Source organism: Malaya genurostris, chromosome 3 (genome assembly GCF_030247185.1).
Source record: "Malaya genurostris strain Urasoe2022 chromosome 3, Malgen_1.1, whole genome shotgun sequence".
NCBI classification, from domain to species: Eukaryota; Metazoa; Arthropoda; class Insecta; order Diptera; family Culicidae; genus Malaya; species Malaya genurostris.
In genome coordinates, this window is record NC_080572.1 from 62896795 (window position 1) to 62916038 (window position 19244).

Here is a 19244-nt window from a genome sequence, read left to right on the forward strand (position 1 = left end):
TTCAACCGATTTACGCAGGATTATCTTAACTATGAATTTCCAGTATCCCGGAGAACCACCCTTACCCGGCATAGAAATCTGCTTATTGCTTTGCGTCCTTTGCTTTCGCCTATTCCATTCAGGTACTTTCTATGTACAGACCCAGAACGATGATAAGTCGTTGATCGGTAAGACCCAACAACCAACGGCAGCTACCAGCACACGTCTTCGAGAAGGGATTCCCCCCGGTGAAACATCGTCGAAGGCACCAACCGAAACGGAACAGGATGATAAAATCGCTGTGTGAGTGCATCTTTTTTCAGTTACCGTTTTCTTTATATGAGAAGAAAAAGCAACGATCGGAAAAGGAAGGGTATTTTCGTTGCCAGAATGAACGGGGGTCCTCATTTCAGTTTAGACCATTGCAATAGAACGTGCGCGCTGCAAGAACGAACAGCAGATCCTGTTCGCCGTCTCTCAGTTCAAGAAGGGAAGATCGACGAAGAAATCTAAACGACCGTTATGGAATAAGCGCGCGACTTTTTCTTAGCGTACTTAGAAGGAAAGAAACGTTAGGGAAGTGTATTTGTGGATGCATGTTGGGATGAGCAGATTTTTGTTTTGTTACACAAGTTTTAATTTTAAATAATTTAATAATTTATTATCACCAAACCCACGAACATCAAATTCTATTCAAAAGTTTAGTGTGTTGAGTTTTCGTTGATTGTTATACAAACCAAGTTTCATTTGAAATTCAATCGAGTCAAATCGATATCAAAACCCGTTATAAATGTTGAAGATGTCATTTTCGAAGGCAAAACTGAAGAGATTTAACGACATTCCAGGTAAGTGAAGGTTATTCCTGTCATCTGAGATGGATTATAAACTCGAGTTTTGGCTTCATGAATCCAAGAAGTTGACGAATATGAATTTGTTCAGCGATTTACCACAATTCAAGCTCCGTACATGCAGTCACTGAACACTTCAAACGTTGGTAGTTATTGTTCGTTATATACATAAATCAAAAACCGGTGCGAAATTTCGATTTATATTAAACTGTTTATCTTACGTGAGTTCAATCCTGTTGACAAAGCTTTGTATGCATCGTGGGAAAATCTTTTACGACACCCTTGGTTATGTTGTATGGGAAATAATTCTTACCTGTGCGTAAAGAGAAAATCTAACCGTACGCAATCGACACTGGAAAAAGGGATTCCCTTTGTGCCGTATTATATAGGGTTACCTGGATTTTGATTTAATTTTACGAAGGGTAAATGACTACAGGACTGTTAGAGATATCGGAATTCAATTACATTCTCTACTTGGTCATATTCGCCTATCAGTCCCATGTGGATTTTTCGCCGTTTTTTTAGTAAGCTCACTGAATAAGATCTATTTGTGCTATACTTTCGTAAATTGCTTAGCAATAATTGGGGATTAGTTCAATTAAATATGACAAAACACCCAGCTTGAGTTTATTCCATATGAAAAGTACTCGCATAATGGTCCCACACATTAGGAAATATTCATCATTAAAAAAAATGCCGGATTACTACTTACCAAATTATGTGCATCACTTGCACCGTTTTTCGTACACACTTTCATCCACTCTTTCCTCAAATCCTTATCGTTTTTAAAGACCGTTTCTGTTTCCCGAAGGCTTTCCTTCATACTCACCCATATTTTTTTCTATTGGGCGAAGTTCTGGCGACTTTGGCGGATTTGCTTCCTTCGATACAAAAACAACATCGTTGGCTTCGTACAGTTCCATCATCAGTTTCGCGCAATGGTGCTCGGAGGAAAAACAAGAAAAACAGGCGCTTCTGGAGAAATTCTATTCTTCTATATATATTTGTTTATATATTTGGCCGTTGATTTTGTCCATCGTTATATACAGCTTGTTGAGTTTGTCGCATCCACAGATCGCCTGTCACACCAAGTACTTCTGGCAAATTATTCGACCTTCTTCTTTCGAAACTTCTCCGGAAAATCCAGGCGGACTTTGTGTTCGTTATAATGTACGTCTAGTCGTCCTAACTTTTTTCTGAGATGGCAGAACCGATTTTCAAAAGCTTAGATTCAACTGAAGTTCTTGTGGTCCCATAAAAAAAATTTCAATTATGTTTAGTTCGAACTACCGGTTCCGGAATTATGGGGTGTGCCAAAAATATGAAAATAACTGCACTATCTTTTCTCGGTCATGGCAGAACCGATTTTCACAAACTTAGATTCAATGAAAGGTCTTAAGATTCTTTGAGATAAATCCTGGAATTAATCTTGATCCGATTTGCGGTTCCGGCATTACAAGGTGATTAGTGTAAAAAATTCAATTTAAAACTACTTACTCACTTTTCTCAAACTTAGGTTCTGATGAACTAAACAAAACTTCTGAATTTCATCCGGATCCGGCTTCCGGTACCGGAATTACAGAATTACAAATGTTGAACATTTCAAGCAGTTATGCAGGGCAGTTATGCAAAACGTAGAAAAATATTTCAAAACTGAGCTTCAGTTCCAATCGATAGACCCTGTCAGTTGAGGGTCCAAACGTATCCAACCGTTTTGAAGAAATCAGAATCACTTTGCAGGCACGAATGTTTGTTACCGGTGTGTGATTTTGGTTGAACACGGTGCTGAAGTTGAGACAAATCATAGTCACTTTACGGGATGTGCGTCCGGAACAATAAAAAAAATTCCAGCCAATCAGACGTATTTTGTGCTCTTTGCAATAATGAAATGATTTTTGAGGTTTCTAAGAGTTTTTTTTGTGATTCGAAAACTATATTGATTTTCCAATATTTTTTCGTAACTCCAAAAAGGTTAATATCTAGAAAACCATTATGTGTGAATACTATTTATGTCGAGCAAAACTGGCTTTCACACAAGTGCGAATAATTAAAAGAAGAATGTACACTGCGACTTTCGTAAAACGACTTAGCAAACAGAAGGAAAATGACTTATGTGTCAAGACAAGTATGAAAAAATGACCTATCACACAGTCTAATGTACACGACCAAATTGCAAAACGACGCAAGTGTTGTTTTTGCCTAAAAGTTATTTTTGTAGTTAAAAATCGTGATTTAGTCCCCTATGATACGTTGCGCGCATACGAATTGGAAAATTTAGTGATGAGATGAAATTGTTTCAACTACACGTTTTTGAATAGGATTTGAAATAATTTCAACGATTATGCATTTCGGGTGAGCTATCACTCAGAATTAAAATGTGGCTCGAAATACCCCACTTTCCCCTATATTTTTTCGGTAGGTCACCCTAGACGCTGCTGCTCATAAATTTATTGATATGGTAAAAACTGAATTTAAAAAGGGGACATTTTTGCAATAGTTTCTTGCATTATGCATGCTTATTTCAACTTTTCCGGTTCTGTGTGGATCGGCATGCAGTCAATGCTCAGATTTGAAATGTGATGTGATGTGAAGTGAAGCCACCATCAGTTCAAGGACTTGCCAGTAGATGCGGGTAGACTTACAGTAGCTCCGATATGACTCATTCATTCACCTTCTTACTACAGCTGTTACCGAAAAGCGAACAAAAAGGGTTGGGCGGATATGTAAGTAGAGTCACTTACTCGTAGTCCGCGGGAATAAAAGATGCTCTTCCAACCATAATATCCAGTGCATGTATGAAGCATATCGCTATACATGCTTGAACCCACCTGATGGTTTGTTTGAGAAGGGCGCGTCAGACTCATTTCAAACCTTCAGAAAGAAACAAGTTTCCTTCAAGTGACTTGGGCTGGCTATCCACAATTCCTCGTCTAGTCATCAATTCGTCCGATGCCCTGATGCTCCCTCCCCTTTACGCCCCCGTGCAAAATGTTTTATATTGATAAATACAATGAAACATAGTGTAATGAAATTAATATAACATAAAATGATATAATAGATTACAAAATAATATAATATAACATAATATAATATAATATAATTTAATTTAATATAATATAATACAATGTCATACAATATAATATAATATATTATAAAACAATATATAAAATAACAGTTAAAGTAGAGTGTCAGTTACTATTATTGATGACAAATTAATAATAATAACAATGAATATAATAACGAAAATAATAAAAAACAATATAATATAGTACAATGAATTATATAATAAACAATAGAATGAATAAAATGATATGTTGCGATATGCTATGATATTATATTACTTGAATTTATATGTCATTTATCATCCTCTCATTCTGCCATCAACGCATTCCATCGACCAATTGTCACCACAGACACACGTGTAGGCATGAAACAGGAACCAGTGAGGACCAAGCTCACCTTGTGACGACCTTGATATTTAGTTAAAAGTTACTTTAAAAATGTTAACTTATAAGGAAAACAAATTTATATTTTGCGCAGAGGTACGTAGTACTACTCATAATAAACCCTATAATATAATATAATATAATATAATATAATACAACATAATGCAATACAATATAACATAATATAATAAAATACAATATAATATAGGAAATAATATGCTACGATACAATATAACAGTTAATGTCGCAGTGTAAGTTACGCTCTTCTAATAATAATAAAAATAATAATAATAATACATGGTGTAATAAACAACAGAATTATATGTTGTAATATACTATGATAAACACTGCACTTTAGGATGGGCTTCAACCTACAAACCATTTCGCACCCTCTCATTCTGCTACTAACGCAGAAGGCGATAGCACCCAGTCGACGCCGTTCTATTGACCAAATGTCATCATAGACGCTCGGGGAGGCATGAGATAGGGACTTGTGAGGACTTAGTTATCTCACCATTTGACGACCAGTCAATGCTCAGATTTGAAATAAGCATAGACTGAATAAGCCCGGGTTAGCGTTGTATGTTTGAGTCTCGACCTGGAGGGATTCTTAGTGTCAGTAGGATCGTAGTAGTAGCCATGCAATGACTCTGTATGCGACGAGGTCAGTTAAAACAAAGCAGAGTCTCGGCATTACATTCCTTTTGTGGAATTTGGTCTTTCGGTTTCAGCAGGCTTCACAACAGTCTGTAGGAACTGAAAGGTAAAATTCCACAAAAGGAATGTAATGCCAGGACTTTGCTTTGCTCTGCATGTTCCATTGTATTTTATTCATACCAACACTGCATTTTACTCTGTGGACTTTGTTTTTGAAAAGGCACACACTCAAATGTTATTGCTGAATCCTATCTGAAAAAAAGCAGATAATAATAATTATATTTGCGAAGCAGATAGTTTTCTTATTTCACTTATCTTGTCACGAAATATAAAAAAAACTACAAGGATCAGCCCCATGGGGTTGATCGATCCATTGATGTGAAACAAGGCAACCAAAATTTCTAATGATCATCATTTTCAATTAATCGTCACACTTTTGAACCCGCAAATGCACGAGAGTCTGCTTAGATTGAAATTTATTAGGAACCAACACCAAACACGCGAACCCAGAATATAGACTCTATTTCTCGTGATTTGTATTTGTTTTGTAGCAGACAAAATTACATCAATAGCCCAAATGTATGCAATTATATGTTTGTACACGCTTGCGATACGGATATCGATATTAACCTTTTCTCGTGTTTGTCTTCATTTAAGCTTCTCTTCGCCAAGCTTGTGTTCAAGCTTTGTATACAAGCAGTAATTTTTATAGCGTTTCTCTTCCATTACTACCATTCTGTCATTTAGGTTGAAGCGATAAACTTTTTCTCATTATCAATAGAAATTAATCATATGCACTCAAAATTTACCCTGGGGTAGTTGTCAGGCAAAACGACATAACATGGAAATTCATCCGAACTTGCATGACACAAGATCAGAGCATATCAATTAAAGCTTCAAATCGTTTTATGGCACTTTTTGTCTTGCTGTCTAGCAACAACCTACATCTAGCAAGCTACGTGTAGGACTGAAACATTAGCTATAATTTCTAGCATCGGTTGACCAATCAGAGCGATGCTTTCACTTTGATATATCGCTTACTCCTTCAAAACCGTCAGCTATGGCAGGGAAATCTGATATGCCGGAGGTTTTTAGCAGACAAGATAGGACACTGTTCGCTATTAATCAACATTTCAATTATATACAATTAAAAATACATGGCTATTAACATTCAAATCAATACGTAGAAATATTTCCAATCAAATGGTAACATAATATTAATAATTGATACAAAATTGACTGAGCTGTAATTGTCCAAAACCTGACCACATTTCTACGTGTAATTTTCTTGAGTTACTAATTTTCACCCCTATATAGAAAATAAAAATGTGTTCCACATTAAATAAAGCTGTTTTCCAATGTTTTCTAGCTCTACGAGCAAGGGCGACGTGGTGCTCTGCCAAATCGAAAAGAGATACTAGATGACAAGTGTCTCACCGAGTTTTAGTAACAACTATCTCACTGTTCGAAATCTCGTCAAACAGATTCGCTGATTTCAGTAGATTTGTTGTTTACTGACAAGCTCAGCATAATATTATGCCAAACTTCGGCAAAAGTACGCGCTTTACTGAGATATCAGCATATTACTTTAACGAATTTCGGAAAAGAGCACGTGGATTACTGAGCAATCAGCAAAATGTGTTGCCGATCTACTTCGGCATTTCAAAATGCCGACTTCGACAATCGGTTTTAAGTGTGCACTACAAACATTAGACTTTACTAAATTTTATTCATACGACCCAGTATCTCCTTATAGTGAGGTCTCTAGTATGACTTGATATCAGACATCGACATTCGACACCTATTCGTCATACCCGTTTCAAAAATTCTCATACTACTGTCGTTTTGCTTGAGAAATCTGAAACGGACCCATCAAGGTAATATGTCGTTTGCGCTTGATGCCAAACCTAACCCAGTTTCCACCTTAACTGCGGTCAAACCCTTTGTTTGAAGCTAGTTTCGAACCAAATTTTTACGTTGAACTGAAAATCGAATCAGTTTCGATATAGGTTTGTTCAAACCCCCGTTGCTAAATGCGAAATCAACACAGTTTCGTGAAAAGTGTTTGTTTGATGAAACTACGCTGGGACAGTTTCAGTTTTCTTAAGCGAAAACAATATTAGATTCGGCATCAACTGGCTTGGCCTTCTTAAATTTTAAAATGAGGCTAATATTGCTCATAGTGCGAAAAGATTTCAAAGTGAATAAATTTAAAACAATAATAAAATCATGTCCTGTACATCCAATGTGGTAGAAACATTGCACATTGCTGTAAATCATTATATTATTATGCATATCATGATGACAAGGTCTGTCAAATAAATTTTCAGTTCGAAAAAGATGTACTGCGACTGTCCCGTACCCCAGGCAAAGTTTAAACGCTCCGTGAGTCGAGAGGGTCGGTCTGAGGCGATCCGGCACTCTTTTGTATTACTTATCACAACTGATACACATGCTGCGTGGAAGCCACACGCGTCAACAATCCAGCAACGGACACACTTTTCTAAAAAGGAGTGCGTTTGGGCAGATGTGTACGTTAGTAAGGATTGTTGTTTCGTTCCCATAACTTCATGCATCTCAAGAAACAGCTGCTTCTTAAAAAATGTCGTTTTCTTGTGAACGGCACCCAAAAGGCGATCATCATTCGTTTCGGATAATAAAAAAACGGTTATGGGAAAACGATTGGAAATTAATTCAATTGTTTCGACACGATTGTTTACGTCTACCGGAAATCGTACAAAAAAAATCATTTCATTTAGCTTCCAAATTCTGAAAAAAATGACGATGATTAATTATCCTATTCTTTCGGTAATATCTCGTAGTGCACGGATACGCTCGAACGCCCCTTCCTGCCTACACATTCACGAAGGAAGGGTCAAATGCTTTCGAGGGTTCATTGTGATAAAATGCGAAGCAAACGAAGTCCTCTGTCATAGCCGAAGAAATATCATTCATTACGCATGGATGACTTTAAACTACATGACCTAAGAAAAAAGAAGAATGGTGGCGTCCAACGTCTGGCACATCTTTTAGCGGCAGCTCTGGCCTCACGCATGCTTCGGCAGAACGTAAAACGTTGGCGCGCGTTGATTCCTGTGTTCGTAACAGCGGAAAGGACACTGTAACGGGAAGTTAAACAGCTAAAGCTGGGAAGGTGTGCCATAACAAACCAAGGTTCACATGTACACTCGCTTTCAGTTGATCGAACTTATTAGCCACGTGCAGAAAAGAAGATTGTAATTTTTCGATAAGAATTATATTTACACGGAACCGGAAAACTATCTAATTTTGAGTACTTTCTCCCTAGCTTCGGGGTTCTGTTCAAAACCCTAATTCCAGGTAAAGTGACTCTAAGAGGTTTCCAACGAAATCCACGCTATCGGCGTTTTTCAAGAATTGTTCAGAACAACTAAAAGTTAAGTTAAAAGAAGTCAAACGATGGATTCGTTTATAATTTCTGTGTACCCATTAAAGTTATCAGTCACTTTTTTTAAGTATTACGACGTCATTTGCCACTAACTTAGTCTAGCCTAGTGTGCCCTGCGGAAGAATCTTAAAACAAATTCACTCCTTTTTATTTAGTTATATCTGAAAAAAAAAACACAGATAAATTCTAGTTAATTTTCAGCGTTAGAAGGGACAGAGATCAGTTGCTTCACTGAAAGTATCTTCATTTTTAGTGATTTGCATTTTTCATACACAGTAGCGCTCAACATTCTTTTGTAGGTACATCATTTTCTGACTTTTTTGGATAAAGTCGCACTGAATCGATTCCTTACCTTTCAGTGAAATTAAAAAATATATAATAATCTTGAATTACTAAGTTTTTTAATTCATGACTAGATTATATGATCATTACTACATTATAAAGACGATAACAGTACAAATGTCTATATTTACACTTTCATGTAATCTTATTGTCTTTCTAAAGTTTACATAAATGAAATTGCAGCTAATATAAATCAGAAAAAAGGTTTTGACATTATCATCAAAAAGTAAAATAAAGAAAAAGTCAATACTTTGCACTGTAATGAGACGAGGTTTTCAAGGCATCTTTTGGGAATTGTGAACCATTCATTTTGCAGAGCTGTAAATAACACCTATTTGTTAGAGTAATAACATATTTTGAATAACCGTTCCAGCTCTTCCCACAAGTGCTCTATGAGATTTAGATCTGGAATTTGGCTAGGCCAGTATAGAACTTACACACTTTATGTTTCGTCTTCGACTCATCAGTACATAAGAGTTTATGTTGAACTGTTATGTGACCCATCAGTTCAACATAAACCGCTAGGCAGCCATAAAGTTTCTACTACTTGCAGAACACTTATTTTATTAGCACCGAAGTGCAACGTCCTACCCAGCGATGCCAACCCTACGGATTTATCCGTAGATCTACGGATTTCTGCCTTTATACGGATCTATGGATGAACCTCTTGAAATCTACGGATTTTGCATTATTTCTCCAGATATCTACGGGAAATAATTAAATCTCGTGTTTTTTTTTTTTGAAAACGGCCAATGATCCATCTGTCGAGTTTCACTTTGAAGAAAGATTCTGAAAGACTTGGCGCTAGCGAGATTTACGTCTGGTTCATTTAAATACTTCAGAAATTACTCTTCAAAGTTTACGCACGGGGTTAAATAAATGACATAATAATAATTTTATGAAAATATATGAGTTTGAGTACACATCTACGGATTCTACCTCATGGAAAAGTGGCATCACTGGTTCCACCTGACGTGCCGAACGTAAACGATTTTCGGCATATAATGGCCGATTCGGGTTTTTGGTCATTTTAGGGGTTAACCAGTGTTTCAATTGGTTGCAAGAAGTTTAGAACTGTTTGTCTTTGTGACTTGATTTTTTTTTGAAAAACATAAAGTTCAACAGAAACAAGTGACAACTTGAAAAAAAAAACAAAAAACTTATGACCAACCTGTTTCAAGACGTTTGAAAGCTTATTTTTTCAAAACTTGTCAATTGTTTCACGACTTTTTTGCTAAAAATATGTATGCGGGTTTATTTGAACATATTTCGTCGTTAGACAAAGTATTGTCAATACCATCAAGCCAATGGGCTTGATAACTTTAGTCCGCGTTTTTCGAAAAATTCAAGTGTTTGGCGCTTTAAATATTGCATTTGAGGCCGAAATGTGAGAGCTGGATATCTTGTTAATGTGATGTCTTTGATAAAAGGGATACGCTACTTTAGAAAAGTTATACAATCACTGTGAAAACAGACTTTTCAACCAAGGACCAAAGGGCTGAGCGTCAAATATCATTCAACTCAGTTCGTCGAGTATGCAAAATATAGTACAAAACTTCTGAATTTGATACAGTTCCGACTTCTGGATTTAAGATTTCATGATATGAGTAATATGAGAAAGGCATCATAACACCTCTAGGTGATCTAAAACAGATTTTTTGACCCTGTTGGCGCAGTCCGAGCAAGTTCACCGAACTCAAATACAGCAGACCACAGTTGTATTGGTGGTGCACGCTTTTAGCTGCAAATTTATTTCATTTAATATAGGTTTCAATAATTTCAATAAAGCTTACAAATTTCGGTTATCTTGCTTGCTCTTCCTTGCGTATTTAACCTCCACTCTTGTTCCATACTATCACCTTTGTAATCGTACTAATTAGCATTTAACCTTAATCAATTTAGTTTTACTTACTTTCATACTATTAGCAGATAAGTAGAGAACAAATTTAGGACATCAAATTACTCATGGAATAACAAATTTCACTAACTTAGATTATCAAATTGAGAGAAAATAGTAATAATTAATTGTTACGTTTGCTCCGTCCTGTATGTGGTTTGATTTTGACATTTTTCTCTACACGCTTAAAAATAGTTACTCAAAAATGAGTAAGATCTCACTCATCTACAGAAAAAGTGGAACAACTCTAATTTAGAGTAACTCCGAAGTTACTCAAATTTGAGTTCTTCCACTGGAAACGATGTTTGGGTAAAATCTACTCATTTACTGAGTAATACTTTATTTTTACATGTGCCAATAAATAGAGTAACTATCACTCAAATTTTGAGTGAAATTTTATTTCACATATACCAAATTTGCAAAAAAAAACTCCTTTTCTGATTGTATTGTATTAAAATATTAAGTAATTGAACTCAATACTATATCAAGTGGTGGTCGCTAGGAGTAGTGTTTCAATCGCAAATTAACATACATGTTAGTTATGCTCAGGCACCAATCAGACACTTATTCCTCATAAATGACATTTGAGCATATTCGTTTCCAGTCTAGCACAGCACGGAGTTTATCATTCCGGTTTTTGCAGACACAACACCGTTTGTGTTGAGCGACTCACCCTCGAAAAACGCGATCTCGCTAACAAAAAATACAACCTGTTGCTACAAATGGTTAATACAACTTTTAGACTGATCTTGCGAATAGTAACAAAAAAACGAGTTCTTGCGTTAAACTCAAATTTAGAGTAGGAGTTACTCAATATCATTGATGATAACTACTCAATTTTTGACGTTTCCATGTATCATTTGAAAATGAGTAACTAGTACTCAAACTTTGAGTAACTTTTTCTAAGCGTGTAGCATCTCTTTCCAGCACCGACCTGTCATGTACGACCGTGTTGCCAGTTGTCCACAGACCCAATTTTGTAAAGTTCTGACGTTCAGTAAATTTTCGATCGATTTCAAATGCATATTCCTTTAACTTCACAGCTAATTTAGCTGAATTCGACATCGAAAAAGACATAACATTTATGTTTAAATGTTAATAGATGTAATATTCTGTCATAACTGATGATAGAATTTTTTCTAAGAGTGTAAGTTTGCTCACCTTTCTACTCTATTTAAGTTTTTCCGGAAATGACAGCCGAGAAACTTAGGTTCGTTCGCTACTATTGGTTGGTATAAGTGACATCTCCCAATTGGTTGTCGCGAAACTGAATTACCGATAGCGACATCTGTCAATGTAAAATGGAACCAGAAATAAAGGGATTTTCCGAATATTTCCATATCGGCAGTAGTGATTTGCAACGATTTTTTCGTTTATTCAATAGTACAAATAGATATCAGCAATAAAAGTAGACTCGGAGTAGAAAAAATCGATTTCAAAGTGATTACAACTACTTTTTTAGTGTAAACTACTATTAAACAAATTTTCAGAAATGTGTAAGGATCAGGAACGGGCAAAGCGTGATTTGTAAGTCGATGCCTTTCACGCAGCCCACCTGGGTTCGATTCCCAACCCCGCACATAGAATTAGAAAGTTTTTCTGGCACGAAAAGGCGAATGCCCTTAATGTTACAACCTCTACAATTTATGAACATTTTTTTAAACAAAAACCAGTGTAATGTTGATTTCTCGAGTACCAGAATGTTTAACGATCGAGTACCATTTATTTTGGAAATTTTATTTGTTATTCCCAGGCATTTGAGAAATGGCATTGAACCAAGTCTAATGCTCAATTCTAAATAAACGTTAGTTTTCGCACAATAAATTAAGATCAACATTTTCTTCCATTTCCACTTCCACTTCCACTACTATGATTCTTTAAATGAATTTTCCAGTTTTAAGAGAAATCGTTAAAAAGGTGAAGTAAATAAACATTTTTCTACCGATTTGACTGCTCTTGCTGAAAGTATCATCTCTGAACAAGCCTACATTTCATTTTAGCGTCATTGTGCCAATTCTTTTGGAGATGATTAAACTGATTGCACCAATCGTAGACACATCTATTATTGCGTTATTGATCAGTTTCAAATATCAAATGGCGGACACTTTCGGTTTCGAAAATATAATCGTAAAGGTGTCGTTATCGACACATCGCATTTTTCTATACACTCAATTTTCCTGGAAATTGCCTAAACCAATTGTCTTATGCCTATTTAAAAGCTACTCGTCAATGGGGCTCGGATCAAGATCTAATGACAAATGGTTTGATTAGGCTCCTGCGAGAAAATTATTTGTACAGTCCGTTTCCCGCAAGAATATATATCAAAATAAGCCCAGCATATGAAAACCAGTGGTACCACGTTTTTAGAGTTATATCTGAACTTACAGATCTTTTATTAACGCAGAAATTTATGCAGCCGCAGGTTTTTGTAGATTTTACTTATTATCAAATAGATATTCTTGAAATGTACATCTTCCGAGCATTTGAATTTTAGTTTTGATTGCTAAAAAAGCGATTATTTCCACAAATTAAAATTTTAACCTGACATCCGTGGTGTGAACGGCATGTCTGAAAATATACGGCATTCGCAATAAAATATGTACTGTTTTATGAAGACCAAAATTTCAAACTGTGAGTGAGTAAGGTCACAGACTTAACTGGAGGACGTGAAAATGAATAAAAATGATAACCGTTTGTATTAGTTGATTGTGTGAATTTCGCAACTTTTACTGTGCCGCTTCCAGGATTGTAACGGTGCTTTTATACTAAGGACTGACGTATTGGCAACAAATATGTTCTACCACACAATTTAATAACGCGGAACGAGTGAGAGTAAAAAAAATTACAACATACTGAATTTTGATGTCGATTATTTAATTTCGGTTTTGCATATTTCAATGAAAGAAACTATCAAAACGTTGTACGAGATTCATTTCTATGGCATTCAGTAGGGCCAAATTGTGGAATTCTCTACGATATTGAACACTGTTCGGAGCACTTTTCTCGAACGCAAAGCATCCAAATGGCTTTATTAGCACTCGTTTGGTGCAAATTACATTCTGCAAAAAGTGCTCAGAGCTGATAAAATCAATCTGCAGTTGAACTAAATTGATGATGTTTATGTTCGATTTGAAAAGAAGCTATCTTAAGAGTTGATAATTTTTTTTTTTCGATCAAATGAATCAACTTAGTTTCTTAATCAGTTGTTAGCTAAGGACTGTAGCTTACCTTTGATGTATAGATGACCGCATAATGTGCACTAAGTCAGAAGTTATTAGCTTAAAATAAAAGGGTGCCGGTAACAGAACACACTCCCTTAACAGTTGATATCGCAGTGTAAGTTATGCTCTTTTTTCGTCGCAGTACTGCAGGAAATATAATATTTCTTTTTAAATAATAGTTATAATAAAAATATATAAATAATAATAGTTATAATAAAAATTGACGCATTGACGCTATTGATGCAGAAGGTGATAGCACCCAGTCGACGTCGTTCTATTGACCAAATGGCATCATAGACGCTCGGGGAGGCATGAGATAGGAACTTGTGAGGACTTAGTTATCTCACCATTTGACGACCAAAAATAGGTCTTTCGTAAAAAATCAACAGAAACGATAAAGACTCCTTATAAATATTCGTACCACCTAATGTATCAACATAACTGTTGAAGTAATAACTATGATTGTTTCTTCTATATCGATTCACAGTCGTTTCTTCTCCTTCACCGTTTGTCGAACCAAAAGAAAAAGAGCCCAGCAAGAAGTCCAAAAAGGAAGACAAAATCAAAATGGGCAGTATGGATGCTGAATCCATCAAAACCACCAAAAGCGCTCTAAGTTTATTCAGAACGGTAAGTATTAAATGTTTATTCTTTGTAAAAAATATTTTGAAAATAGTTTGATTTTCCGATATACTACAACTATGCGATCACTCTATTTTATAGCCATCTCTGCCACGTCGCCTCAAATTTAAGCATATATCAGACCTAACCCCGAAGAAATCCTCTAAAAATGATAACTCAGAAAAGGCGATTCGTTCCCTGGACCGTGATCTAGAGCCTCTGGGAGCGAAGCCGCTTGAGAAAGGAGTCGATTGTGGGGCAAATAGCTCGAACCAAAAGGTGCCACCTATCGTTCAGCTTTATAACAAGATCGATATCAATAAAGAAGCACTTCAGCGAGCACGGCATGAGAACGAACAACTGAAGGAACAGATTCAAGAACTATTAGCCGAGAAACGGAAGGCCGAGGTCGATCGTTGCAGCATGCTTGCGGAGAAAGATAACCAGATTATGTTGCTCGAGAGGGAACTGACGAGCATCAGTAAGGCCGATGAGCTACTGCAGAGGATTACCGAAGGTTGTTTGGAGAAGGTAAAGGAGAACGAGGAGGAAATCAAGAGCTTGCATAAGAATTACGAGAAACAACTCGGTGAACTGCACGACTCGAAGGTTGAGCTGGATTTAAAATACGAGGTGTTGGAAGTGAAATATAACACATTATTGGATGATTTTATCGTAGCAGAAGGTGAGAGTTACCTATTGAACGAGGAGCTAATGGCAATGAGAGAGATTTTGGAAGCGCATGATCTAGAGTTGCAAAAGAAGATGAATGAGATTGATAGTATGGAGCGAATGATGCAACAACTGAAGACCGAAGGAAATGAATTGAAAGAGCAGGTGAACTATTTCCGTGCACAAGCCGAAGAAGACATGATGAGATACGTGGAAGAAGGTCGAGTAACAATTCGTGAAATAGATACACTTAAAAAGGAAAACGAAAAACTTTTGGCGCAACTGAGCGAGAAAAACACTATCATCGAAGGAATGCAAGAGGAGTTGAACGAAAATCAATTCGAAATGGATGAAATTAGGGACGAAGTGAGAAATGATTTCAACCAAGAACTTAGCGCATTGACGAAAAAATTCGACCAGCAGATCGCTACGATGAGCGAAATGAATGAAATGAAAGTTCGAGAGTGTGAGTCTGTTTTCGTACTAGAGAAATCCAAGCTTATTAAAGAGCAAACCGACAAACTGAAAAAACTTGAGATGGATCACATGAGAGAAATCGAGCGAATTGGCGAACAGGCTGAGGAGAAAATTAGAATCTCCGAAGTTCAAAGCGAAGAAAGAATTAAGGCATTAGAGTTGTCAATTCAAAACTCAATATCGAATGCCCTCGCGAGCGAGAAGATGCATTGGCAGAAGGAGTTAGACAAATGTCAGAAGATCGCTGAAACGGAAATTATGCAATGTGAATTCGAAAAACGGGACTTGAAGGCTTTGTGGGAAGCATCGAACGAAGTAATCAAAGAACATGAACATAAAATAAACGAGTTGGAAAGGAAGTTGAGGGCTGAAATGGGCAGCTGCAGCAAAACGAAGGAGGAGTATGAAAATGAAATCAAAGAAGCTAACAAAGAGAACACTCGACTGAAAACAGAGAAGTACAACTACCAGCTAACCTTGAACAATACTCGATCGACAGTTAATATTCTTATGGACCGCTTGAAGAAATCGGACGGAGATGTTGAAATGTTGAAGTGTGAATTGGAATCACTCATCAAGAGCAAATCGGAAATCGAAACAGAGAACAACAAGCTTCGGGAAGAAATGGAAGAATATAGGCGAGTGCTGACTGCTCTTCGTATGTCTTCCAGTCAACTGGAGAAAGAAATGCGTGAAAAAGAAGAAGTATTTGAAAAGATCATGACATCCGAGGAGGACGCCATTATGACAGTTTCACAAATCGGGAAACTTTTCAACGAAAAGATGGAAGAAAGCATCTCTCGGTATTTGGACATGTACGAGGATCTGAAGAAAAAATATGATGCTCGTGAAGCATATATTCAAGATATGAAAACTCTTCTGGATGAATTTGCTACCGGCATTGAGCTTGCTCGAATTGAACTCGATACCAAGGATAAGAAGATATTTGATTTGGAAAACGAGAATAAGGACATCAAACTGGAAAATATGACGATCAGGTTTAAATGTGAACAGTTTGAAAAGTATCAAAACGAGGAACGGTGTCCAGAGGCTTCTCCTAAAATTCCGCACAGAGTTGAAGATGAACAAATTGTTTCAAGCTTCCTGATAGAGAACATTATCAACCAGTTAGAGAAGAACAGTGAAGGTAAAATACTCAGCAACGAACACATCGAGTTACTCCAGGATGTGATAGAATCCGAACAAGAAAAGGATGATACTCGAATATTCGAGCTGAATGAGAAGGTATTTGAGTTGATGTACGATATTATACTTTTATCTTACATATTATTCATTTCAGCTTAAATCAACCGAGGAAAAACTACACATAGTGGAGCAGTTCGCTAAAGAAACCTCCGATAAATACAGTGAACTGTTGGAAAAACAAAACAATCGACAAAAAACAAAACCCGTTGAGAGCAATAAGGATAACAATCAGTTGAAAGCGGTAATATTTTTTCATCATTCTCTTGGTTGTCATTTTCACTAAATATCATTACAGAAAATCGCCAAACTGCAAGAAATCAACAAAAAACAGGAGAACACAATCCTGGGACTACAGCAGCAACTATCGTGCTACGACTCACCGCAGAAACTGAATATATCGGGGAAGATGTACAGTATCGGTAGTCCGAAGACACCCAAGAAACTGATTGCCTCACCTTATCCTGGAAAGGAGAACCGTTCGCCGGCAACAGGCGTATCTAATGTGTACAGCCCTCGAGCAAATGCATTGCGCCCTAGAAATAACTAACCTTCGACTAATTTGAGTTAGAAAAACACCATTACTTAAGTAAAATCGAATCGAAAGTGTTTACCCCTGCGGTTTGAAATAAGATTTAAATTTATTTAAACTCGGACATGTTGAAAAAACTACTGAAAGGATACATGAACTAACTCAATTGTAGAAACGTTTCCATGTTCGCAGAAAACATAATAATAAGGCATTGAATACTTTCAATGATAACTCGTGATAACAGGACTTGATATATTATTTAATACAAGTGGATATGAAAGGAAATGTTCCTTCAGAAATTCAGTATAAAAAATGTCAAAAGGAAATAATTACAATCGCAACAAACAAAAAAAAAGGCTTCACAGTAATTAATACAAAATTTAATAAAATACTATGATCACCACATATATATCACTAGATTTTCCGATGATGACAACCAGAACTGCATCTCGCTGACATTTTTTCCGTAGTGGTAAGATTTGAAACAGACCAAAGCAAAATAATAGTGTTGTTTGAGGAAAAGCAAAAGACAATATTCCTGTATGTTCTTTGCCAAAATCTCCGGATAGATGGTCTCGGTCGCTTCTGAAGCCACAGGAACAGATTGTCTGCTGAACGAAACATTTCATGGCGGCATCCTGATGTGTTAGGAATTTTTCAGATACTGTGCTATCAACCCTATTCTGAATCTCGATCGAATCGGAATATTTCGATGGAATGCGGAATTTTGTTTTCTATACCTCGATCGAGCTCGAGTTTTCCATACAACAGCGTCATTCGATCGAAACATAGAATGCAAATGTTCACTTTCGAACGAAATATTCCAATTCGAGAATTTTTACAGCGGTGAGTTCCTGAAACATCAGCTGCGATGCATTTACTGACATTCCTGCTCAGCAATGTTAAGCAAAATTTCGCTGAAACTTGGCACTAATAATTAAGTGTGTATACACTCATTTTAACAACAACAAAGAGGTCGAGATCTCAGAGATGGCTGAACCGATTTCGATCAAACTAATCGCAAATGACAGGTCTCCCCGTCACCCAGAACGTTATTGAATGGTTTTGAGATCGGATGTTAACTTTTTGAATTATACGAAGTTTTATGTCAAAATTTTCAGTTTTTTAACAGTATCTGTCACATTTGACCTTGAAAACAGAATATGTTTCCAGACTTAGATTCCGCACGGTAATAGCCATCCAACAAGCCATAGATTGTTCAAATCCGTCCATTTTCAATGGAGATATCGACATTTTTGTGTAAGCGACTTTTCCCCTTATTCCAGCAGTAGGAGTTTTGTGCATTGTATGACAAAGCGATGCTTAGGAGCAACGTAAAACACGATTTTTTATACTGTTACATACAATTGTTTCTAAGTACCAAAATTTTTTTACCTTTTTTCGAAGATGACTCAAACGTTTTCTACAAAATCAGATTCATATGAAAAGTCGTATGCTCCCAAACAAGGTTCCTGAATTATGTTTGGATCCGACTTCTGGTTCCGGAGCTACAGGATGATAAGTGAAACGAAATAAAAATTGTATAACTCATTTTTCGCGTAGATGGCTGAAACGATCTAAGATTCAAATGAAAAGTTTTGAGATTCTATAAAACATCTTGCTTTTCAGTTAGATCCAACTTCTGGTTTCGGGGATACAGGGTGATTAGTATAAAAATGTCTATTTCACATAAATTAACCCGATAATTAGCAGATTCGGATAGTCGATAACCAAATAAACTTATTTCAGTTTTAGTGGTAACATATTCAGTTTTCGATTCGGAAGGCAGCCAAAAATGTAATTTGTGCTACGGTTGCTCAAAGATGTCTACACTGATTTTCAAACATTTTGAAACAAATGTAAACTATACAGCTACTCAGGTGAATTTATCTGACTTCGGCCATACCGAATTTCGAATTCCG

At 36.4% G+C, this 19244-nt stretch overlaps 1 protein-coding gene across 1 annotated transcript; it reads left to right on the top strand.

Moving 5' to 3' along the window:
* Nucleotides 1-408: 408 nt before the first annotated feature.
* Nucleotides 409-17705, top strand: LOC131438151 (interaptin). The gene is made up of 5 exons (XM_058607981.1): nucleotides 409-824; nucleotides 14305-14447; nucleotides 14541-16832; nucleotides 16888-17034; nucleotides 17089-17705. Exons 1-5 carry the CDS (start codon nucleotides 770-772, stop codon nucleotides 17338-17340), a joined length of 2889 nt encoding a protein of 962 aa, XP_058463964.1. The 5' UTR covers nucleotides 409-769; the 3' UTR covers nucleotides 17341-17705.
* Nucleotides 17706-19244: the final 1539 nt, after the last annotated feature.

Excerpts from the sequence above, each read along its gene's own strand:
- LOC131438151 (XM_058607981.1), top strand. The coding sequence starts at position 770 with ATGTTGAAGATGTCATTTTCGAAGGCAAAACTGAAGAGATTTAACGAC. Across the intron at positions 825-14,304 it reads GAGATTTAACGACATTCCAG|TCGTTTCTTCTCCTTCACCG; the intron begins GTAAGTGAAGGT and ends ATCGATTCACAG. Across the intron at positions 16,833-16,887 it reads TATTCGAGCTGAATGAGAAG|CTTAAATCAACCGAGGAAAA; the intron begins GTATTTGAGTTG and ends TATTCATTTCAG.